At 44.8% G+C, this 25,783-nt stretch overlaps 1 protein-coding gene across 4 annotated transcripts in view; it reads left to right on the forward strand.

The window, feature by feature from the left end:
- Positions 1-2,612: 2,612 nt before the first annotated feature.
- LOC123363966 (death associated protein) overlaps positions 2,613-25,783 on the forward strand; it is an 86,208-nt gene continuing 63,037 nt past the window's right edge. For 2 of the 4 annotated variants that reach the window (XM_045005624.1, XM_045005622.1), the window contains exons 1-2: positions 10,529-10,677; positions 20,757-20,853. In XM_045005624.1, the coding sequence (XP_044861559.1) occupies positions 10,623-10,677; positions 20,757-20,853 (152 nt within the window). In that variant the 5' untranslated portion in view covers positions 10,529-10,622. Of the gene's footprint in view, positions 3,131-10,528; positions 10,678-20,756; positions 20,854-25,783 lie in introns of those variants that run through there. The other 2 variants (XM_045005621.1, XM_045005623.1) reach the window with 2 other exon arrangements.

Raw genomic sequence — 25,783 nt, forward strand, 5'->3', positions numbered from 1 at the left:
TTCACTGCTGAGGTTCCTGGTAGAGCCCTGCAGCTCTGCAGATACCAATTTATATCTGCTCATATCCGTATCCACGGATATAAATTTTGTAGCTGCGCAGGACTCTACACATTTCATGTTTGCTCCGTCACATAACCCCACTTGTGCACCCTCCGTTTTCCTAATGCCTATGCTGACACTCATAAGAATGGTCATACTGGGTCAGAGACCAACGGTCCATCTAGCCCAGTATCCTGTCTTCCGAGAGTGGCCAATGCCAGGTGCCCCAGAGGGAATGAACAGAACAGGTAATCATCAGCTGATCCATTCCTTGTTGCCCATTCCCAGCTTCCGGCAAACAGAGGCTAGGGACACCATCCCTGCCCAACCTGGCTAATAGCCATTGATGGACCTATCCTCCATGAATTTATCTAGTTCTTTTTTGAACCCTGTTTATAGTCTTGGCCTTCACAACATCCTCTGGGAAGGAGTTCCACAGGTTGACTGTGCATTATGTGAAAAAATACTTCCTTTTGTTTGTTTTTAAACCTGCTGCTTATTAATTGCATTTGGTGACTCCTAGTTCTTGTGTTATGAGAAGGAGTAAATAACACTTCCTTATTTACTTTCTCCCCATCCATCATGACTTTATAGACCTCTATCATATCCCCCCTTCCTCGTCTCTTTTCCAAGCTGAAGCATCCCAGTCTTATTAATCTCTCTTCATATGGCAGATGCTCCATGCCCCTAATCATTTGTGTTGCACTCATGTATCCCCTCCTCCCATAACCCAGGCTGTGCCTCATGTCCCTAGCCCTCTGCCCTCTCCCCGCATGGTACCCCCTGCCGTCCAGCCCATAGGTCCCTGGGAACCAGCTGTGAAGATCTTCCTATCAGCCAACACTCAGAGCCCTGCCCACCTTCCCCTGCCATCCTAGCATTGGGGAGAGCATGCTCTGGCCAGAGTCACTGAACCCGTGATCCTGTGAGGTATGTGGGGGGGTGCTAAGCACCTTGGGCTTTGGCTGATGCTGCTGGGCCCAATCTTGCAGGAAGGCTGATGCTGCTAGGCCTGATCCTGTGCCACTCCATTTTTGTGCCCCTGCCGGCTCTGTGCCCGGGGCAACTACCCCTCTTACCCCACCCTAATTACAGCCCTGCTCTTCAACCTGAAATTAGGGGAGTTTAAAAGTCAAGAGAGTCTTTAAAAAAAAGTGTATGTGTTTGTTTTTTTAAATCTCATTATTTTAGGGGAGGATTTTTGATCTATTGAGTTATATATGGAGCAAACAGTGCTGCCTATTACGGTTGCCCAACATTTCCCATTATTTTTCAATTTTCAGTTGCCTATAATTTACCCATAACAGTTTAAGTTTGGCAAAACTTTTCAGTGTTGGGTGTCTGCCTTGGACTGTGTATTTTGGAAAATTTCAGCCTTTGCTGAAATGAGATTAGGGGAAAAAAACATTGTTTTGCCATGTTAAAAAAATTCTGAAGTTTCTTTGAGACGCTCTAGTACCCTCATGCTTTGCCTGTGCAACCTGAATTTAGCCCCTTTGTGCATATGTGTTAAGTCTCTAATTACATGATCATACTATTTTTTCCCATGAGAACCCTGCCATTCAGGATGGATCTGTTCTGGAAATGAACCAGGCTTATGTAGTGATGAGGCAGGGATCCTACAAACAAAGCCTCTATTTGTTGCAAAAGTTGGAAGGTGTATAGTGAATGAGACAAAGGACTGCAAGCAGAGAAAGGACAGTATCCTGGTTAAGGCAGTTGAATGCTACCTTGAACTTGAATCTACCCCTTCCTCTGTCCCAGCATTCCTTTGTGATATCAGGCAAGTCACTTAAATCAAACTTTTCATAGGTGGGTCATTAATTGTGTTCTTAACTTTTTGGGTACTTGGTTTCAGACCCTGGGAGCAGTGTAATTTGCAGAAATGCTGACCACTCACCACTGCAAACTGACAATAATAGGAACTGTGATTTAAATATAAACAGTACTATATAATGTGAAGGACTGTAATGATCAGTGTAGACAGCACCTCCACCAATACATAGTGCTGTATCTTTATCTTAGTGTTAAATTGTTCTTTTTGTTTTATATTATGTTGTTGTATCTGCTGGGGGGTGGGAATTGGGAGGGTTGGAGGAAATTTTGAGTCCTGGCTGTGTTTACTGGAGTTGTTACTTACAGTGTCCCAATAAATCATTTGATTTTTATGAGCGACTATTACAGTAGTCTGAGAAATCAGGTCCTAGGCATCTCAAACTGGGCAACCAAAATTAGTGGATAACTTTTACTTTAATCTCTCTTTGCCTCAGTTCCCCATCTATAAAATGGGAATAATAAGGTGTTTCACAGGGGTATTGTGAAAACAAATTGTTTGTGAATCACTCAGATGCTATAGTGATGAGAAAAGCCTGTAGAAAATACCTGTGAGGAAATAAGCAGGGCTTGAATAATGTGCAGTAAATAAAGGATGGGGTCATGCGCTGAACTATGAGGATTGTGATGGGGCATTCACCTCACACCAGTACTGAAGGGATTAAGGTGACCAAAGAGGCCAATTAGCCATAGGCTGCACCTGCTGGGGAGCTAAGGGGCAATGATAATAATTGAGAATGAAGTACACCAGGAGAGGAACAGGCAGGGCTTCTATAAAGCCTAGGAGTTGAGGTTAGGAAGACTTTTTGTAGTGAGGAAATCTGCAGTCACATTCTGGGAGACTAGGAGCCTGTAACAAGTGTATAGGGAGTAGTTTAGGGAAAGAGTAGTAAAGTCTGAGAGCATATAGACCTCAACAGCTGGTGTGAGGGTCACCAGACTGGAACCCAGAATAGAGGGCAGACCTGGGTTCCCCTATAGACTACTAGGGAAGTGGGGTAGCCAGTGTAGTGGATACAGAGATTGCCTGAGATTTTTGTGGAGAGAGAATCCGATGGGACCCTAGAAAGGGAGGATGATAATGACTTGGCCAAAGGGGCTAAGCCCCAAAGGAGAGGTGCTGCAGCTTTGGATTAGCGAAAGAGGGGAGGGACTGCAGAGTGGCAGACTGAGGTAATGGTCTGCACAACCACAGGTCAGAGTGTGGACAGTAGCAAGCTAATCCTCCAGATGCACCAAAAGGACGTGCTGCCAAGCGGTGAGTAGCAGACTTCATCACAAGGATAAAACACTGTTATTGAATCACTGCTTATTCAGTGAGCATGGTCCATTCTGTACACTGAATGAAGTAGGGGTCCTATGGGGAAAATAGTATGTAATCATGTAATTAAAGCCTGCATCATAATGCATATGCACAAGGGGACTAAATTAAGGTTGCACTTATAACTTTAATTCTGCTACTTCCTAATTTTTGAGAGCTCAGCTTTGCAACCTTAATATTTTTTTAATGAAGTGTTGTATGTAAATATCTCAGCTATTAAAAAAGCCAACTAAAATACCAGAAATCCCATTTATATGGCATCTGCTTGTCACCCACATGGTTAATTAGCAGGGTCCAGTGCATAGACCTTTGATAGTTGAGCTAATAGAGAAACTGATGACAGTAGTTGTTGTTATCCTCTGTGAACCAGCACTAAAGCAGGATGAAACACTCTACTAGTGAGTTTCACTGATATCTGTTGATCGAGGCATGGTGAGACTCTAGAACAGGGGTAGCCAAAACTTACTGACCCTTAGAGCTGCAGATGGCAACCTTCAGAATCTCAAGAGCTGAGGCGTGCCTGCCGGAACTCTGGGCTTCAGCCCTGCAGGTAGGGAGAGGGTCTCAGGGTTTTAGACCTGCAGGAGGTGCCTGCCTGGGCTTAGGGCTTCAGCCCTGCTCCTGCTGAAGTGCCAAGCCCCAGTAGCACATCCTGCAGGGCTGAAGCCCTGAGACATCACCCCTTCCTGCTGGGCAGAAGCCAGAGGGACACATGTGGTCATGACTGATTCTCTCTCCCCTCCCCCGAGGATTTTTGCAGGGTTTGCTGGCCCTGCTCCAGTCCTGCTGGACCCCCTCTCTGCGTGGCAGCTGCTGGAGCTGGCAAGCTGGGAGCCGTGGCCATGGGGAGAGGCAGTGGCAAACAGCTGCGAGCTGCAGGGAAGGGTCACTGAGGGTACGTGTGTGTGCCTGGAGGGCACTACTCAAGCTGTTGAGGGGCGTGAAGCTTTAAATTGTGCCCCCGAGCTTCCCTTTCTCTCCCCGCCCCCCACAACCCTGGGGTCTCGTAGGCAAAGAATGGAGGGTGATGGGCTCTGCAAGCTGCACTTTAACTGTACTTTAAAAAAAATGCAGCATGCAGCTCATGAGCTTCAGTTTGGCCACCCCTTGTTCTAGAATCTTAGGTTCCATTCTCAGCTCTGGAGGGGAGTGTTCTCTCGTGGTCACCGACCCTTCTGCCCCATCCCCTTCATCCTGGCCTTGTCGTAGTCTGGCTCCAATCTCCACTCTTCGGCTTCCCATCAGAGTCCCAGTCTTCCCTTCCCAGCTCCTTGTCTGATCTTTCTCTCCATCCTCACAGTCACCCACCCTCCACTGGTTCCTCTTCCCATCTCATTACACCTCTGTTCCCTGTCCCAGTTTTTGTACAGCTAGTCCTAATTGTCATCCTGGATCCTCATAAAATCTCTCCCCACTCCCTGCAGCTTGCTCACCACTACTCCTCTTAATCTGTCCTCCCTGTCCCGGTCTGGTCTGGTCCCTCTGCATTAAATTCAGAAGGCTTCCTAGTCCATGCTGCTGTGGCCAACCAGTGGGAAGATTGAGAGCACAGGGGGAGACAGTTTCCTTGCTTTTGGCTCCAGTGCCATTTGACCTCTTTGGCACCTGTGTCCCTGGGCTGAAGCATGTTCATTGCAGATCATAATCTTCAGAAAGTTTAGTCACTAACACAGTTGGGTGAATAATGGTCTGTTTTTTGGTTCACTGGTAGTTATAAAAACATTAATTTTGGGTCAAACCAAAAATTAATTTCAAGATGGGTTGAAACAAAATGGGTCATAGACTAAACATTGGTCTAAATCTTAGAAGGGAGGTTCTCCTTCTCCCCTCCTCTCCACCCTGTGTTTTATTAATCTAGTCTTCCTTTGCTTGTCAAAATTAAAACAAAAAATGGAGTCAGCTTGAAATGAAAAGTTTCTTCTGAATTCACCTAACTGTTTTGATTTGTTTGATTAAAGCTGTTTGGCAAATCTGAAAATCCATGAACTATTTTAGGTTGACTGATACTGCTTTTTGGGGGAAAATAAACCATTTGCTGCGGGGGTGGGGAGGAACAACCAACCCAAGTTGTGAAGAGACTTGTTGGAGCTTCACAACGTGTTAATTTTTTATTGTTGTTCAAAGCCTTACATTGACCAAATTTGGGTAGTTCCTCAAGAGGACGGCAAAAGGCACATCCTGACACAAATGCTGCCCTTGCCAAATTTTAAGTGTTTGCCCCAAGGCATTGGAGGGGGGTGGGAGGGATTACAGCTTCTCAAAGAAAAGCTCACAATCTTTTTAATATGGTAAACTGTTAAACCATTCTTGGACATAGCTGAACTGTCTTGTCTGAAACTTTCAAAGAAATTCAGCCTGAGGCAGACACCTGGAATGGAAAACTTCAACCCAAACAGTTAATTTGGAAAAGTTATAAGTGACTGAGAACAGGTTCTTTCCATGTGAACTGTCAGGCAATCTTAATAGGCAGTGCTATCAGTTCTGCCTATACTAAGAAACAGTCCCAGTCTTGAAAAGCTTTTATAATCAAAATTAGCAGTTCTCAGACTGGGTCAGGACCCCAAAGTGGGTCATGACCCCATTAAAATGGGGTCGCCAAGGGCTGGCATCAGCCTTGCTGGGCCGAAGACTGAGCCTCATTGCCTGGGGCCAAAGGCTTCAGCTGTGTGTGTGTGTGTGGGGGGGGTGATGACCCCCAGATTACAGGCCTCCTGCCTGGGGCTGAAGCCCTTGGGATTCAACTTTGCCCCCCTTTCTTCTAGCGTGCCCTCCCCTTCCCCCAGAGCAGAGGGCCTCTGGTTTTGGCCCTGGCCTCCCTGCCTGAGTGGCAGGGCTCAGGCTTCGGTCCCCCCTCCTGGGGTCGTGTAACAATTTTTGTTGTCAGAAGGGAGTCGTGGTGCAAAGAAGTCTGAGAACCCCTGACTTCTAAATAAACAAGACACATGGTGAGAGGGGAAGCAGAGGCCCAGAGAAATAAAGTGACTACTTGCCCAAGGTCATACACAAGATAAGTGGCAGAGACAGGAATAGAACCCCAGGTCTCCAGTAGCTTGTTTTAACCATGTTAACACCCCCTCCCCCCCCCACACACACTTTTTAAAAAAAAAATAATAAAAAAAAAAAAACTATAAGTATGCATTTGGATCTGCATAGTGGCCAAAACCTAAACTTTAGTATAGTGTATTTGTATTTTCTTTCCCAAGTAAAATGTTGTAGACAACTTTTTTATCATTATTAACCTTTTGTTCTTTCATGAACAGTGACCATGTTTATTGTTAGAAATGTGGTTTCACATGGATGTATGAAATCATTTGTGATATAACTTTAATGATACATGTGTTGTGTTTTTAATTGCATTTGTAACTAGTATACATTTACCTTTTGGTCAAGTGCTGGCCTTTCCCTTTGTCAAAATGTGAAAAGAAAACAGTATTTTGTAATCTTTTGTCCTGATACTGGTAATATCATTGAGCAAAATGTTAAAATTAATACAATGCATATTTTCTTTTTTCAAAAACACAAATATTTGAAAAATCACTCTTAAAACTGATTACATCAGCACTCTGTCTTCAAGGGAAAAGTAAGCAAGGTAAGCATTGTGTATATCCCTTCCTAGAACAGAGGTGGGCAAACTACGGCTCAGGGGACGCATTCAGCCCTTCAGACATTTTAATCTGGCCCTTGAGCTCCTGCTGGGGAGTGGGGGGTCTGGGGCTTGCCCCATTCTATGTGTGCTATGGGTCCACGCAGCTTCTGGAAGCAGCAGCATGTCCCCCCTCTGGCTCCTATGCATGGGGCAGAAAGGGGACTCCACACACTGCCCTGCCCCAAGCACCGCCCCTGCAGGGGCAGTGCCTGCAGACAGGGCAGTGCACAGAGCTGCCTGGCTGTGCCTCTGTGTAGGAGCCAGAGGCGGGGGAGATGCTGCTGCTGCTGCTGCTTCTGGGAGCAGCCCTGATCCCACTTCTACCCTCTGAACCCCTCAGTCCAACCCTTCTGCACCCCAGAGCCCTCATCCTCCCCTCCCTGCCACTGCAATCCTCTGCCCCTGCCCGGAGCCCCCTCCTGCATTCTGAACTCCTCATTTCTGGCCCCTCCCGCACCCCAACCCCCAATTTCGTGAGCATTTTTGGCTCACCATACAGTTTCCCTACCCAGATGTGGCCCTCAGGCCAAAAGGTTTGCCCGCCCCTGTCCTAGAAGAACGTGTGTGGTTTGGCAGAACAAAATAAAGCCAGAGCTGTGAATTGGTAATAGATATTAATGAAAGGCAATATTTGAATTATACAGACACGTGATTCAGAATCACATAACTATGTTACAGTAAAATTGTGTACAATTCCATAAAGGCTTAGGCTGCATGCTATCCAAACATGATATTAAAGCTGGACTGCAATAATGATCATACCAAATGAAGAAAAACAGTATTTTATAATTTTGGCTTGGCAGAATTCAATTTTTTTTTCTTGCTGGATAATATCTATCTTTTGAGAAGATAACTGACTTCCTAGACAAAGGAAATGCCTGTAGATCTAATATACCTGGATTTCAGTAAAGCATTTGATACAGTTCCACATGGGGGAATTTTTAAATTGGAGAAAATGAGGATTAATGTGAGTATTGAAAAATGGGTAAAGAACTGGTTAAAGGGGAGGCTACACTGGGTCATGCTGAAAGGTGAACTGTCAGGCTGGAAGGAGGTTACTAGTGCAGATCCTCAAGGATCAATCTTGGGGACCAATCAGTGTCACTAATGGCCTTTCCACAAAAAGTGGAAGTGTGCTAATAAAATGTGCAGATGACTATGTTGGGAGATATTGCCAATACAGAACAGGACCAGAATATCATACAAGAAGATTGGACAACCTTGAAAACTGGAGTAATAGAAATGGGATGAAATTTAACAGCGCAAGGTAATGCACAAAGGGATTACCTTTTTTTCTATAAACTGGGGAGCTATCAGCTGGAAGTGACAGGAGGAGAAAGACCTGGGTGCATTGGTCAATAACAGGATGACTCTGAGCTGTCAGTCTGATGTAGCTGTGAAAAAGGCTATTGCAATTCATGGGTGCATCAGGTGAGCTATTCACTATCTCTACTGGGAAAGTGTTATTACCATTATACAAAGCACTGGTGAGACCTCATTTGGAATAGTGTGTGCAACTCTGGTTTCCCATGTTTAAGTAAGATTAATTAAGACTGGAACAGGGGCAGAGAATGGCTACTAGGATAAGAGGAATGGAGAAATTACCTTACATGAGGAGACTTGAGGAGCTTGGCTTGCCTAACATATCAAAATGAAGGATGAGGGGAGATATGACTGATCGCTAAATACAACAGAGGGCTAAACACCAGGGCGGGAGAAGAGTTATTTAATGTTGGCACAAAAACAAATGGATATAAACTGGCCATCAATAAATCTAGGCTTGAAATTAGACACATTTTTCTAACCACCAGAGCAGTCAAGTTCTGGAATAGCCTTCCAAGGGGAGTAGAGGGTGCAAAAAAATGTAACTGGTTTTAGGACTGAACTTGATAAGTTTATGGAGGGGATGGTATGATGAGATGCCCTATGCTGGCATATGGCCAGTCCATGACTGCTATTAGCAAACATCTACAACAGCTGGAGATGAGACATGAGCATTACTATAGTCTTTTACAGGTGTCTGGCTGGTGGGTTTTGCCCACATGCTCAAGGTCTAAATGATTGCCATATTTGGGGTTGGGGAAAGAATATTCCCAAGGTCTCTGACAATCTGACCCCCCCCACCCCACCCCCAGTGGGGCACTGGTCACCTGCTGGATTGAAACTAGAGGAAATGGTGGATTCACTAACTTGGTCATGAAATCAAGATTTGTGGACTTCAATAACTCAGCAAGAGGTTCTGGACCTATTACAGCTGTGCGTGGGTTTTGTGGCCTGCATTGTGTAGGAGATCAGACTAATGATCATGATGGTCCCTTCTGGCCTTAAAATTAGATGTTTAGAAATAACAATTATTTCTATTTATTTTAAATGTTCACAACTGATGGCAGGGGACCTGACAACAATTTAATGACTGTAAATGGTGAGATTCAACTAGTTAAAGCTTTATAACTGTTAAAACACATTGTATATTTTAACATGTGATTGAATCAAACTAAGTTCAGTTATCAAAGTAAGAAGGAAAAAATCTGCTTGAGAAATTTGCTGATAGGCAATGGAAATATATTTTGTTTGAGTATAGTGAAATTGATGTTGGTTGATAAATGTAATCCTTTTAAGCCTATTCATATTACATGTCAGAAGGGGGAAAAATGGAGTGGCCAGAACAGTTGTTTAGCAAAGCAATTAATGTTGATATATGGCTAACATTTGACACTGGCAAAAAGATCACTGTTAAAGAAGTGGGTGGGGGGAAACGAAAATTGTGAAAAATTCCAATTTAATTGAAAGTCGCAGACAGATTGGGGCAGCTTCATGGCCTTGGCATCAAACAGGGGAGGGCTTCAGAACAAAATGTGCTTGCCTCCTGTCTTTGGAAGGAAGTTCTGTGCACAGAAAGTTGATTTAAGTACTGGGATAAGGCCCTGACTCAGGTTTAGTTCCTGAGTTCAGTCCCTGCTCTGCCACAGGCTTCCTGTGTTGCCCTGGGAAAATCACTTAGGCTGGGTGCAATCTAGGTTGACCTAGCTACATTGCTGAGGGCTGTGGAAAGTCTCATCCTCTGCAATGTAGTTAGGTCAACCTAACCCCACCGTAGTTGCAGCTAGGTGAAAGAAATTCTTCCAGTCAACCTTGTTTAATGCCTCTCAAGGGGGGTAGACTTACTACAGTAATGGAAAAATTACTTCTGTCACTGTACTGTCTCTAGCAGGGTGGGCAAACTACGGCCCGGGGGCCACATCCAGCCCTTCAGACATTTTAATCTGGCCCTTGAGCTCCTGCTGGGGAGTGGGCAGCACATCCAATTACAAAAATGTAGATCTGACTTGATCCCTCTACACAGTGTAGCCCACATGCTTGGATCAAACCCGTCCCTCCTGCTGTGTAATCTCCAGAGGGAAAACACCCTGCCCCCTACTACCCGCCAATTGGTTAATCGCATGTAACAGTCGGGGGCAGCGGTTCGGGCACAGGAGCAGATGTACTGGGTGTAGTTCTGCTTTGGATTTTTTTTTTAAGCTCCTTTTCAGTGTAACCCGCCTCCTCACACTGGCCCCCGGCCCCCGCTCCGCCCCGGCGCCGGAGCCTGCAGGAGGGCTCGGGGGAGGGTCCCGCGGGCGGGCGCCCCAGCGGGTCCCGCCCCTCGCCTCGCCTGGCGCTGCTGGGGCCGGGCGTCCTGACATCAGCGCCCGGCCACGTTGGCAGCGCGGGCGGAGCCTGGGGGCGGGGCCCGAGGCAGCCACTCCCCGGCCCTGCGCATCCGGACGCGGGGCGCCGAGCGCGATGTCTTCGCCTGACCAGGAGCGAGCCGAGACTCGGGCCGGACACCCCCCTGCCGGTACTGCCCCCCCCCGCCCCCGCACGCCCCGGCCCCCGCCCCGGCCGCGGGAGCCTCGCGGCGCTTGGGGGTCGGGGTCGGGGTCGGGGCCGGGGGGTTGCGCGGGGCCCAGCGCCTGCCGCCCTCGCCAAGGCCAGAGCCCCGCGCTCCCCCCGGGCCCCGGCGTTACGTGGCTTTGGCCCGGCCCCGCCAGCAGCCCGGGCCCGGGCCGAGCGGAGCGCGCAGCAGCTCGCTGCCTTGCGGCCAAGCGCCGCGTCGGGCGGCGGCTCCTGCTGCTGCTGCTGCGGTGGGACTTTGTCACCCCGGCGGCCACGTAGGCGCCGCTCGCAGCTCTCCGTGAACCCGGAGGCGGTGTTGGTGCTGGGCAGCTGGGGGCGCCGCCTGGCCCGTCGATGGTAACGAACGTGCGCGCTTGGCAGCAGGTTGGTTACTGTCCGCCCCGCGATGTGAAGAAGTCGATCCCTGTGCGAGTGCTGAGCAGCAGCAGCCGCCTCAGGGCTGCCCCCCGCCCCCCGAGTCCTAGCGGCTCTATGGGCAGGGGTAGGTGTGTGTATACAGATGTGGAGAGAGAGATTTTATTCTTATCAGACTTCAACACTTGTGCAAAACCAAGTCCTAATCGACTCCTCTTGCTCGATTCCATTACGGAGCAGACGTGGCCCCCCGTTCAAATCTTCAGTTCCAGCTTGTGCGCTCGTTACACTTCTTCTTGTTGTCCTGAGCAGTCTGTGCTAGAAACAAGAACTGCATTTCTGAGTCCAACGTGGCTCACTTTCTTCTTTTCCCAGATAAGTTTTGTACGGGCAAGTAATGCCTGGCTGGGTGCATGCTGTTTGACTTTCCAGGTTAGTTGCTGAGCATGGATGAGCTTTATCTCTGCTTTTTTCCTGTTGAGGGAGATATTTTACCCTTATGCAGAAAAAAACCATGGAAAGGGGATGGAGGAGGGCCCAAGAAACAGCCTTCTAGTGTTGACTTAATCATGTGCTCCCTTCATGGGGAAGGGACAAAATGAGAAGCTGGAAACATAGAGCCTAATTCTTCACTACCTTGTTTTGCCATTTGCACCAGTGTGACTTGAGTGTAAAACACTGCACTGTTGTGATTTAGTAGTGCTTTTACACATTTTTACACAGGGGTACATGACAGTACAGGTTTTAAGGTAGCAGAGAATCAGACCCAGTGTTTCTAGCTCTAATAAATTGTGGAGACTGAAGGGGGGGAAAGGGCTGTGATGATACAAATAATAAAGAAAAAAAGTGGGTGGGGGCTGCTTTATTGCCAGGTCACAAGACTCTTCAATTGGTGTTGGCACAACAATGCCTGTTTGAGGATAAACAGGGAGCAGAAATTAATACTTTTTAGAAGCATTAACCCCTACACTTAGGTCTGTGGGGTTCCTACACAGTAATGCAGTGTGCCTACATCTGAGCACCATTGCATCCCCTCCAAAGCTGCAGAGCCCCGCTCTGCATAGTGGGCTTTTATTATCACCCACAATAAGCAATTCTTCCTGCTCTCCTCACCTAGCTATCTCTCAAGGGGTGCTTTGGATCCTAGGTGAGAAGCAACCTTTAAAATGTTTTCTTCCAGAGAGAGAGAGAGAGGGGGGGGGGGGGTGTATGTGTTGTTAAAGATGGTACTAAAGTTTCAGCTCAGTGTTTCTTGGCAACCTTTTATTCACCGGATTGGTTTAATAATTCTGTCTTCTAGCCAGTAGGAATAAAATTATAATTTGAGTGTCTTGCCATATTTCCATCTCTTCTGACACTGGAGAATATCCGCAGTAATTCCATTGACGCTAGTGGACATCCAGTAGATTGTCAGTGGTGTACCTGATATAAGGATCTAATTCTCTAAATGCTGAGCTGTCTAGTTTCATGATTTAAAAAATTGAAGTGATAATTTACAAACTAACATTAATAAAATAGAGATTTGTGGTTTTAATGAGACTGTCAGAGACCAGACATGGGTGGTCATGTCTAGTGGTTAGAGCAGCAGTTGGTAGCCAGGAACAGGACCTCCACAAATCAGGCCGCCTACTACAGGCCAGCTGCACTGGTTAAATTTGTCCAGGAACTGGGGCTGCAGCAGGCCCTGATTCCTGACAGAGACTATATATAAATAAATGGGATAGCATTTTTAAGTTACGTTGCTAGGAACTAGTCCTACCAAGTTGTCAATAGAGGAATCTTATTTTATTACACCGTGCTTAAGAGAACTTATTATTTTACTACACTTAATGATGTAAAGGGGCCCACTGGGGTTTACTCTAATAGTTCAGAAAAAATAAGTAAATTAAAAATAATTAAGACTTGACCGTGAGCCAGATTCTGCCCATAGTTATACACAAGCACAATTCCATTAATTGGGAGTTGGGTGCTCATAACCAAAGGCAAGATTTCGACCTTAGAAAATAATTATTAGGAGAGGCTTCATAAGTTCAGCATATTCAAATGTATCACTGTTGGACCTGGCATCTCCAGGTCCTCATAGTTGTTCCATTTCCACTGTTTGTGGGCCTTTCACACACCAATATGGCCAGAGGAAGCATTTGAAAAGATGGGGGTTAATGAAATGGTAAAACCACAAATTGGAGCTGGGGACATTGGGAACAGTGCCTGACATTACTCTGAACTCTTTCATTTAAAAAAACCTGTTTAGATTTCAAGTTGAGGTCTCTCTATATATCTGGATATCTGTCGGTAAGTTTAGTGTATCTATATTATATTTGAAGCTGTGTTGGTTGGTGCATTTGACATTCACTGTAAAGAATGTAATTATGATGTCATAGTTACTCATTTTTTTTTAACATCGACAGGGTAAGTGAAGAATTGTGGTGTGCGGGGACAGTGTATTTTTGAAACTCTGAACTAAAACATTTTTTTAAATTCCAGCTGCCTGCTAGAATACTGACAGGAAACAATAAACCTGTATCTAGTAACGTTTTCATAAGTTTCCAAACCTTTCATTTTTCTCTCAATATTAACTTAATAAATGCTGACCCAAAAACATACAAAGTAAGAGTATATTTAATGAACTTTTAATAGGATACATTTCTTTTCCTCATGTCAGTTCAATTTAACCTTGGGTTGGAATCATTACCATATAGTTTGTGTGAAATTAATTTTAAATACATATAAATATTCAGGGTTACTTGCAAGGAAAACTGTCAAATGCTAAGACTTTATGGCCTACATTAATGTTCCTGGGCACCCAGTGACTTCCTTCAGACTTGTGGATGCCCAATGAATACAAGATTAGGCCCAGACTTTGCATATCAACAGTCTAAAATGTACTAAGCTGTGAATAGTAATGGAGCTGAGATTACCGGGGAGCCTCTGGTAGATATCAAGAAGAAGAATCAAATATGTTAGCATGATCTCTCTCAGACTTCAACAAACGGCCCACAGCTACAAAACCAGCCCACCCACTGAGTAGTGGTGAACAAAACTAGAATCTGTACTGGTTCCAGAGCTCCAACAAGCATCCCTACTTTAGGGCATTGCCTAAACAGTCCAACAGTATATCTGGAACAATCTTGCTTGGCAAGGAACGTACAACAGACCTTGCTCTGTATTAAAAATACATGATCTTTCCTGCCTCTTGGGGAGAATGCAAGGCATTGCTGTTAAAATCAAATCAGCTTCTTACTCCAGAAACTGAACAAACGGAACCCTGCTTTTTTCCCCAAAGGGTTCATAAGAGGCACTTGGACTTTCCTTGCTTATGTCACACCTAGAACTAGGTGGCCTCCCTTGCTGATCCTCTCTTTGCAGCTTGAGGCAGATTCCAAAAAAAGTGGAAACCCAAGAAAACTGAGTTTAGTGATTGGGTCAGAAAGTTATGTAAGATTTTGGGGCACAAAAAAATTACTGTTTTTAAATTTAAAATCTTGTACGTACATAGACTACTATGGCACTTGGTTCTCTTTCTTCCACACTGCCAAAGAAAATTTACTGCACTAGTCAGGACACAGATTAAAATGGTGGGGTATGTTTGTTGTTGTGTGAATACTCCCAGTAATAATCCAGCAGAGAACAGTGACCAATAGCCTGACTGTGTAATGAAAGTGGAGAAAGAGCCTGACCCAGCCAAATTTAGTGCTAAGTGACATCAGTCCCCCTCTTCTTCCTCCCTCTCCCTACCCCCGCACAGCAAGCAGGAGTCTTGGGGAGCAGCTCCAAGGCAGAGGGCAGGAACAACACATGGCAGTGGGGGGAGGGACAGATGCAATTGCTAGCCTGCTGGGCAGCTGCTGCACGGGGAGCTACCAGTCCACCCTGGTTCCAAGCCCCCACCAGCTAGCTGCAATGGGCTGCTCTTCCTGCAAGCAGTGGACAAAGTAGGCGGCTGCCAAACAACGTTAGAAGGGAGCATTGCACAACTTTAAACAAGCATGTTCCCTAATTGATCAGCGAAGCAACAACATTAACCAAGACGGCAACCCTGATATTCTGTGACTTTAAGTGAGGGGTTACTGTACTTGTCTTCAGAATGTTGACTATCTCTCAGGGTGATGTGATTGTTCAGTCATTATGTTTATTCAGATTGTGGCATCTCTGAAACATCCAATGAACTCTTTCATAGCAACAATTGAAACACATGAAAAAGTTTGTGAATCTTTGTGCTTGCATAAAGTTCTGTGTTCTGTTGCTTTAATGGCTTTCTAATGGAACTATTGATTGTAATATAATTTGGAACCTGTTTCCTAAAGGGACATGGTTACAACTTTAACATTCTTGTACCTTATTGCAGCCAAGTAGATTTTTTTTTACCAGTTACTAATATCACAACAGAATGTTAAAACTGAAAAAAAAATTTTTTTAAATCATTTTTACTACTTTGTTTTTTAGGCCCCAAATTGGGACCACTTGAGTCCTGATTACAGAACCAGAGCTTAGTTTCTGCCTTGCGGTTCTCAAGATGAACAAATTGAGTTTCACTTTCAAATAATGTTTTGGGCTGGTCTACACTGGCAGAGTTACAGTCTTGCTCAGAGACTGCTGAAGGGAAACGGTTGTGTGTTCACACTGTCAGCTGCCTGTGCAATAGCATGTTTGCACTTGTGGTGGTATTTGGAGCAGTGCACTCTGGGGAGCTATTCCACAAAGCATCTTTTCCTCTTCTGCCGCTAAGAGTTGTGGGAAGGGGGTCACAGGGCATCCTGGGTCCTGTCCCAATGCCCTGGGATTCTGTCCACATTTGGCACCATCTTTCAATGGTTTGAGTGCTATGCACTCTGCCTCTTAGGTATATCTCCATATTAAAAATCCATTCCTGCAGACCAATCTCATAGAGCTGGAAGGGACCTTGAAAGATCATTGAGTCCAGTCCCCTGCCTTCACAGCAGGACCAAGTACCGTCCCTGACAGATCCTTAAATGGCCCCCTCAAGGGTTGAGCTCACAACCCTGGGTTTGGCAGGCTAATGCTCAAACCACTGAGCTATCCCTCCCCCTTCCAGTATACTGCTCGCTCCAACTAACACGTCATGAGTGGCAGGGGAGTTACTTCTTAAAGTACAAAAGCAAGAGGAGTGCGACATTGATCTTGTCACCGGTAGTAGCTACGACATGAGATTCCTTGTGGCATTCAGAGGTGCTGACCACAGTGGAATGCCGCTTTTGGGCTCAGGAAACAAGCACTGAGAGGTGGGATCACATTGTCATGCACGTCTGGGATGACAAGCAGTGGCTGCAGAACTTTTGGATGAGGAAAGCCACATTCATGGGACTGTGTGATGAGCTCACCCCAGCCCTGCGACGCAAGGACACGAGAATGAGAGCTGCCCTGCCATTGGAGAAGCATGTGGCAATTGCACTGTGGAAGCTGGTTACTCCAGACTGCTACTGATTGGTCGCTAACCAGTTCGGCATGGGAAAGTCTACCATTGGACTTGTGTTGATGGTAGTGTGCAGGGCCATTCATTGCATTCTGCTCCGAAAGACACTGACTCTGGGCAACATGCGTGGATGGCTTTGCAAATGGGCTTCCCTAACTATGGAGAGACGATAGATGACATGCATATTCCAATTCTAACATCAGGCCACATAGCCACCGAGTACATTAATCGGAAGGGGTATTTCTCAAGGTGCCTGTGGATCACTGTCGACGTTTCACAGATATTAACGCAGGCTGATCCGGAAAGGTGCATGACTCAGGCATCTTTCGGAACACTGGCATGTTCAGGAAACTGCAAGCAGGGACTTTCTTCCAGGACCAGAAGATCACTGTTGGCGAAGTTGAGATGCCGATTGTGATCCTGGGAGTACCCGCCTACTCCTTAATGCCGTGGCTTATGAAGCCATACACATGGCGCCTTGACAGCAGCAAGGAGCAGTTCAACACCAGGCTGGGCAAGGGCAGAATGACTCTGCTTTTGGCTGTTTAAAAGCCCGCTGGCACTGACTGTATGGGAAGCTGGACCTGGCCAATGGCAATATTCCTATGCGTATATACATGTGCTGTATACTCCATAATATTTGTGATGGGAAGGATGAAAGCTTCGCTCAGGGCTGGACTGCAGAGGCTCCGCGCCTGAAGGTTGAGTTTGAACAGCCAGAGACTAGGGCTATTAGAGGACCACAGTGTAAGGCCATAAGGATCAGGGATGCCTTGAGGCAGCAATTTGAAGCTGAAAGCCACTAATACTTGCTGCTGTGCTTGAGATTGCAGTGCTTGTAATGCTAAGAGGTGACTGGTGCACATGATGCAGTAAGGGGGTTTAACATAATTTCATGTTGCTTTGCAGTGCTTTTCTTGCTTTCACTTTAATAGAGTAAAGATTGCTTTATTAAAAGACCTCAACCAGAAGAGAGAATCGAACAACAAAAATGTATCAGCAGGGAGAGGTATGGGGGAAGGGAAGGTCTCCAGAGGAGGAGGGGTCCTGGGACAGCTACAGATTTGTGTATGTCCAGCCTTCTCCTTTGGAGCACAATGCAACGGGTACTGTACTTCAGCAGGGCCAAACTGAAGAGGGATGGGTGTTCAGTGCAGTGGGTAGTGGGAGTCCACACTGCTGGACTGTGAGGTGGGAGGAGTGGAATGCTGCGGGGTAGAGACTGGAGCCAGGATGTTGATGATAACGTGTTGGCGGTGTGTGTGGGTGGGTGCATGGGAAAGTGTTTTGTGACAGCGGCTGCAGGGGAGGGCGGGCGCGGAGCTGCTCAGTTTGAAGAGCTAGTATCACCTGGACTGTGTCCACTTGTCATTCCATAACGTTTAAGAGCCGCTCTGTGGCTTCCTTCTGGTGTGCTGCATTCGCCATTCGGTCCCTCTTCTCGCAGTCCTGCCACTCCTTCAATTCCTGTTTTCAGTGACGGAGTGCATCAGAACCTCACAGAGAAAGTCCTTAGTTCTATGCATCCGAAGAAGTGAGCTTTAGCTTTAGCTCACGAAAGCTCATGCTAAAATAAATTTGTTAGTCTTTAAGGTGCCACAAGTACTCCTGTTTTTTTTTTCTTAGTTCTTTGTGGCCGCTTTCTAATTCTGTGCAGCTGTTCTGCCGCCGATAAGGGAGGTTGGCCTCCCAAGGTCATCTCTGTGAAGTTTAAATGCAACATTTTATAGAAACAGTATTGTTTACAACACAGAGAACACTGATTCAGTACTTTAAAACACAGCCAGCACTCACACAGCTGTCACTAACTAGCTGACCCCAGGCAAGCACACATGAGCCATAGGACCCCCAAAATGGTGAGTAGCTGCAGAGTAAATCAGTGTTCCCGGACCCTACTGTACACTGATCACTTGGCTGTTGGGGAGAGCCAGCACTGTAGTGGGGTACTAATAATCATTCTTGTGTCCACATTTTCCACAGGCTGTATTGATTATGGACGATACCTTGCTGCTGAGGGTGAGCAGGGAATCAAGGAAGTGTCTTCTCTGAGACTGCAGCTTCTGCCCCAGCCCTTATTGCAGCTTGCATGTGTGCAGCAATGATTCTCTCCTTCCCCCCTCCCACCCCCCCCGTGATGGCAGAAGGGCGCAGGAAAGTTGTTTCTTGCCCTATTAATGGTAAAGCAGCTCTGCCAAAGAACCTGCGGCAGCGGCTTGCCCAGTGTCTTCATGAAAGTTTCCTGGAGATCTGAGGCAGATTCCCATGAAGTGAGGGAGTCAATCAACAGCCTACTTTCTGCAACTCTCCTGCCCCCAAAAACTCGCTTCTGCGATTCCCAAAATTAAATCCACTTACCAGGGGCTTCCTCTCCTGTTTGTGCTTTGCCAAGATCCGGCATCTGTGACTGGCTAGCCTCCTCTGGGGTTGGAAAGAGCTCCTGGCTACATGCATCTCTGACCTCTGAATTGTCCTCTACTTCTGGGTCCCCCTCCACATTCTCATCCAAGATTTCCTCCTCCTGGCTCGGTCCACTCTCAATTGGCATGCGAGCCACCAAAGTATCCACAGTGGCCTTTGTGGGGTTGCTGCCGAATATCGTATCCAGCTCTTTGTAGAACCAGTAGCTCGTGGGCACAGCACCGGAGTGGCGGTTTGCCTCCCGCGCCTTGTGGTAGGTGTCCCGCAGCTCCTTCACTTTGACTTTTCACTGCAGTGTGTCCTGGTCATGGTCCCTTTCCATCATGCATCGTGAAATCTGTCCATAAGTATAATTCCTATTGCTGGAGCGCAGCTGGGACTGGACAGCCTCCTCTACCCAAATGCTGAGGAGGTCCAGTAGCTCACCATTGCTCCAAGTGAGCTCAACCCTTGAGGGGGCCATTTAAGGATCTGTCAGGGACGGTACTTGGAAAGATGTGCTGAGATCACTGCATGTGTCACCAAGCAAACAGAAAGGGGACTTTCAAAATTCCAAAGGAATTTACAGGGTGGGGATGACGGTTGGTCACCTGAGGACAGGGCAGTAGATTTCAAACTGATGACCAGAGAGGCGAAAATAGGCATTGTGGGACACCTCTCGGAGGCCAATCACAGCACTGTAATCGACCAGGGTGTCTACACTGGCACCGCGACCCTGTGCCCCCGGCACAGAAAGCTGTACGCCTCTCATTGGGGTGGTGGGTGTGGTGGTTTTGTGGTGGGTTTTCTTTGTTTGTTTACAGCACTGCAAGTGCGCCGTTTCTGCACACTAAATGGTTTGCAGCGTACACCTCGGGAGTTACAGTGCAGAAAGCTGCTTTATTGCGTGGAAACTTGCCAGTGTAGACAAGGCCTTTGTTTCTATTTGGACTAAAAGTAAACCATGAGAAAACTTCTGTTGGGTTTGAGGTTTGGTAATCAGCATTGCCAGCTTCAGGAGATCAAAAATGGTGATTCGGTTCCCCTCAAAAAAACTATAAGATTTTTTTTTCTTCTTTTTTTTTAAACTCCCCCTGCCCATCCCCAGGGTGTATGCATGCGACAATTAGTGTTGCCTACTCTCCCACATGTATTGACATATGAGAGTTCTATTGCAAGATCATAGGTGAGGTTTAATTTTACTTACAAATTTATCATGAGAGATGAGATTTCTAAGAGTTAGTCTGTCTTGTATTTTAGAAACACAAAAGTTTGCACCAAAGGTGAATGGACAGTGCCTTTAAACTTTTTTGGTAATGTTATTCTAAGAAAACTTTTCTTTCTTTCTTTTTTTTTTTAAGTTGATTTTGTGTATACATTTTATTTGGAATGGCAAAAGTGCAGTTTTGTACCACTGCTGATATAATCTGGATCAGTACTGTTATATGAAAATAAACTTTCATGTGTGCTGTTTTGCAAAAGACACTGCTTTTATGTTACTCAGTTGGATAATCCCAGACTTCCCTGGCTGCCTCTTGTTGCCACAAGTTAATGGAGACATATGGTGAAATAAGAGTCTAACATTCTAAGGAGATATGGAAATAATAAGAGGTACATTGAGTGGCCAACTTGGAAGGCTATATAAGGCAATATAACATGCCTGGCAGTGAGAAGCAACCAGCTAGTGCTCAGATCCTCCACCTGCAAATATTCTCAGGCTCTCACTGAGTTGTACAACCTGATTCTTAAATTGTTTTTTGGAAATGGATCCTTATTTTTACTAGTTTTCTCTCCTTTGGTTATATTGATGTGACTTGTTTTTCTTATTTTCATTCCAGTGAAAGCTGGTGGGATGAGGATTGTGCAGAAACACCCGCACACCCCAGATGCCAAAGAGGAGAAAGATAAGGATGACCAAGAGTGGGAGAGCAGCAGGTGAGCAGTCTGAAGTCTATACAGGATTTTATGCATATTGTACAGCTAATTTATATCTCTTTGAACATTAGTATGGGTTTGTTTACCTTGGTGATAATAGTTTGGGTAAAGCATGTTTATTTGGGTAGGGCCTTTATGCTGTCTGCAGTTGCTTGTAATCGGCCTTTGTTTTTGTATTCCAATTCAAAATAGAAATGCAGGATCAGATTATACATGCCCTTGTAAAAGAGTTGGGAAATTAGCAATTTACACCTTGCAGAGCTGCCTGTAAGTCATCTTTCCAGGTGAATGCAGCCCCTTTCTGCTCTGGTTTCCCTCTCCCCTTCCAAGTAAGCCTGAGACAAGGCCCTTCTAATCCACAGTTTTCCTAAAATCAGCTGTGAGGTATCTGTAGAGGCCAGGGAAGTCTGGACACAGGTCCACTGCTTATGAATTGTTTCCCAGGCCACTAAGGGTATGTCTACAGTAGGTAGGTAGTTAAACCCCCGCAGCTGACTTGGGCTTCTGGGCCTCGGGCTAAAGGGGCTGTTTACTTGGGATGTAGACATTTGGGCTTTGGGACCCTCCTAACTCTGTGGGTCCTCTGTCCACAGAGTTCCAAGTTATGCTCTTGCTGATTTCCTTCCATGTCTGGCCTATTCCACTCTCCCTTGCAGGGATTTGCGTTAGGAGCAAGGAGTCAATTTAAAATTATACAGACAATGTTTGCCTGATTATTTTAGGAGGGGAAAGAGCATGGATTTGGAGGGGGATTATGCCATACGCTGTAGCTGTCATCTGATCCCTTTCCCCATCCACCCACTTGCCAAAAACAGAGAGCCCCAAATGTGAGAAAAATCAAACCTCTGAGCTTTTGTGAAGTGAGTGATGCTGTACTGGTTCAAATTCCCTGCTTTTTAATTCAATGTACGCCAAGCCCGCTGGTTTTGTGTTTCTTTCATTCCTCCCTGGGATGATATGGCTGATAATACCAGCTGTTTATTACTGTCCTGGGCTTGGTGGGGGAGACAGCAAATGTTTGAGGAGTTGTGAGCTTCTGAACGACTTGTTTAGAAGCTGGACTCACCTGCTGTAAGACTGTTCATTGTAGTGGGAGATTGTGCAAAATAGTAGTGTATTTTCCCATATTTACTGGACTCCTTGCCTCTGCTGAAAAATCTGCAAAACAGTTTTCACTATTGTATATCAGCAATATTAAAAGTAACTTTAACACACGCAGTATTTAAGGTTGATTTATTTTTATTTGGCATTCAAGTTTGAAAGCTGTAGTGACTTCTAATGCTTGAAATATGTAAAATAAACATGTATGGTGACAGCTGTTTCTCCTTTATAACTAAGCCCAATTTTACCCAAATCCTGTTTATGCTGACTGACCACACTGCTCCCAGTATTTAGTAAAGGTGCCCTCCCCAACCCCCCCCCAAAAAAGGTGGAAAGCTACTTTCTTCTGTGGTGTTCTTAGCACTGTTTTAGCTATAAGAAGATGCATTGTCTTCAGGAATAAAAACAAGCCATGAACTTTTTTTTTTTCTTTCCACTGATCACTGCGACTTGAAATACAGAATTTGTGTGTGGAGAAAGGGTTTTAATTAGTATGTCTGGATGAAAGGCTGGAAGAATTGAGCAGCCCATCGTCTACGAGATTAGTCATCTCTAAATTCTGTCGGGAGAAAAGCAAGTTGGAGCAGAGAATTTTTTTTTTTTTTTGCGGGGGAGGTGGTGGATTTTTTTTTTTTTTTCAACCTCTGTGCCAAATGTTTATTGGCTTTGGAAGTCATATATACTTCCTTTGAGGTGTGTAACATGCTGTTAATTTGACTTTATTCTCTGTACTATGTTACCCTGAAACCATTGCAGGATTGTCCTGTCTGTTCTAGATCCAAATAGGAAGTTGTGCTGTGCCATTTTGATGATGGTGACCTCTGAGCCTGTGTTTTGATGTAGCTGTCTGACTGATTTGTTGAACCAAGGTTGCCTCCAATGTTTCCCATTCATAGCAAAGCTATAAACTTAACTAGAATTATTTTACCATTGTAAAGCAGGGCAAAGAGGAAATGTTTTGTACTTAGCAGAGGATAGAAAGTATAACAACCTGTAGTACTTCCATCTTATGTAAGGGGAGAAAAGCACTTATGTTTCTGCAAGATCAATTGTTTCAGCTTGCTGACCACTTTTATCTGTGGAAGTACCCACTTGGTGCAGACTCTTCACTCTTATCTTTCTGTAAACTATGTTGATGACTGATCTTGTGCTTTTGACCTCACAGAGGTGTTGAGGTAAAGTTACTTTCAGAACTGTTTTGGAATTCAATAAATACAAGTTTGAATTTCCTTTTAATCAGATTTAGCCCTACTGTAGTAATGCTAGCAGGAAGTGTATCGTTAAACAGGAAGCATTGTGAGTTACTATTTGGAATTGCATGGCATTAACCAGAGGGGGTGGGTGCTGTTGCTGGTTTGCTTGTCTGGAGAGGACGGGGGCTGTGGCCATAGAGATCTGAGGGAAACTTGTGCATCTGCAAGGGAAAGGAGGGATGAGAGAGAGAGAGGTGTACTGACGCCATCATAGGCTAGTACTGGAGTAATGCGGTAGCCCCTAGTGTAACAGGGCATATGGACTCATTTAGCTGCAGCTGGGCAGGGTGGGTTTGATTTAAATCACTAGTCAGGAAGACTCGATTTAATCATGGATTTCTACATAAAACCATTCTTGTTGGTTGTTATAACCTTAATACATAATCTTCACAACTTAGAAATAGATGTAGGTTTCATTTTTAGAAGGTACACACTATACATTTTTAAAGTGATTTATTTTGAAAACTTTTCAGATTAGGTTTACAGCTATATCAGTAAATGAATGATTGTTTGATTATTTCATTTACCAAAGGTAATTAAAGCAGATATTTATGAAGTCATTGGGAAGTGAACTATCTCCAATTCAACAGGTTAATCATTAATATTTGGAATATTTTCTTGCCATGCTGTATTAGGAGGAGAACATCACCAGACAGACATTTAAATTGTTTTATTTAACTAAAACAACAATGTTATGTATTCTGGATTTTTTTTTCTTCAACAGCAACATAATATTTTAACAAAACAAGCATATGAATTTTTGAATTTGAATATGTCTCACGATGTTGTTTCGGGCAACCAGGCCTTGCATTTCTTTGTTGCACTGTTTTTGCATGCCTGCCTGTCTTACCCACAGGTAGAGGAACTTCATTCAAATATTCCTAGACTGGGTCGCTTTTATGGCCTGCTGCCATTATAGGTTTTCCCTTCTAGTGAGAGACTGGTATGGTAGATCTCAAATCAATGAAGGCTCCACTCAGACCTCAAGACATCTGGAATATGCTGCTCAAACAGTTTCACTTTTGTTTCTAATGCCTGTCCTTCCCTTCTCACATTTATCTCCAGACTTCTTCTCCTTGTCCTGTTCTGTTCCACCCCCAACAATCTTCTATTCATTGAACTTTTTGAAACTTTGCACTTTTAGAGAGAGATAAGGGATTGACTCTGTGTACACAAATTTGCAGAGGGACAATACGGTTGAGGTCTGTTATTTCTCACCTCTATATATTATTTATTTAAAAACATTTTTGCTGTTAACATCGGTGTCCGGAGACACCGATCCACAGTTTGAGAACTGCAAAACTAAGTATCTCTGATGATATCTTCTAGACTGAGCACTGAGTCCCACTGGCTAGATAGAAAGATTAACCTAAATCTATACAGAAGCCCCTGGAACCCCATAAGATTGGGTCACTAATCCATGAACTATTGGAACTCATTTACAAAACTTTTCTTAAACATTACATGAATATATTGTCTCATACTATAGAATTAGAATTTATAATCCTTATTCTGTGATACATTATAGCTCAAAGATAGATCTTAATTAAAACTATCTTTAGTTAGGTTTTTTCCTCAAAAAGCATTTTATCCAAAAAATCCCAATTTTAAATAATAAAAAAAAAAAACCCCGACCTTTTTGGGTGTGTGTGTGTGTGTGTATTTTATTCATCCTGCAGCTGGGTAACAAAAGCAGGCATGGCACTAAATGTAAAATTGTTGCCGCCTCAGTCAGAATTAAATTATCTGTTGTATATCAGCTAATTTGCTAGCGGATGCTGCTCCTGTGAGTGATTTGGTCCTCCATTCCAGCCAATCCATGCTCTCCTGCTAAAATCTGTGGGCTGCTGATGTCCATGTTGAGGGGCTTCCATGTGTTCATTGGGGAGAGGAAATGATGCCACTCAAGCTGCTCTTCTCTCTTCCCCAATCATCAATGTGCTTACCAGTCCCTGCTGGTTGCCATTTTCGCTCTCCGTATCTAGCAACTGAGGGGGATGTTTTTTGCCCTCAGTAAGCCCTATCACTTTTCTTCCATTCAACTTAAGTTATTCTTCAGTCATTAGATGAGTGATTTGATTTACTTTTATTCACGGTTCACTGTCCTAGAACCATATTATTAATGATGCTGAGATTAATAATGTTTCCATGTGCATTAGAGTCAGGTAGGCACTGATGAGCAAATATGAGGAAGAATATGGAAAACTAGTGTATTTTGTGCAAACATATGAATTATGTATATAGTGAAGACTTTAATTTTATAATCAGAGATTTGCATTTCAAAATAGACCTGAATATCTGTAACTGATCATGAACAGAATAAGAGCTATTAAGCATTTTTTAAAATGCAATTTTAATTTATAGGTAACTTTTAGGTTTTTTGCAAAGCAGGAAGATTTTGTTAAACTTCTCCTTCTTATGTTTTTGTCTTCGCCACATTGCCACCATAAACAGTCCTCACATTCCTTATATGATATCTCTACTTTTTTGCATTCAAAGTTAAACATCCACAGGGAACTTTGTCAGCTGACAGTGGCAGCTGATAACGAAGTAAGGGAAAAATGATAACACACAAA

The sequence above is a fragment of the Mauremys mutica genome, chromosome 2 (genome assembly GCF_020497125.1).
Source record: "Mauremys mutica isolate MM-2020 ecotype Southern chromosome 2, ASM2049712v1, whole genome shotgun sequence".
Taxonomy (NCBI): domain Eukaryota; kingdom Metazoa; phylum Chordata; order Testudines; family Geoemydidae; genus Mauremys; species Mauremys mutica.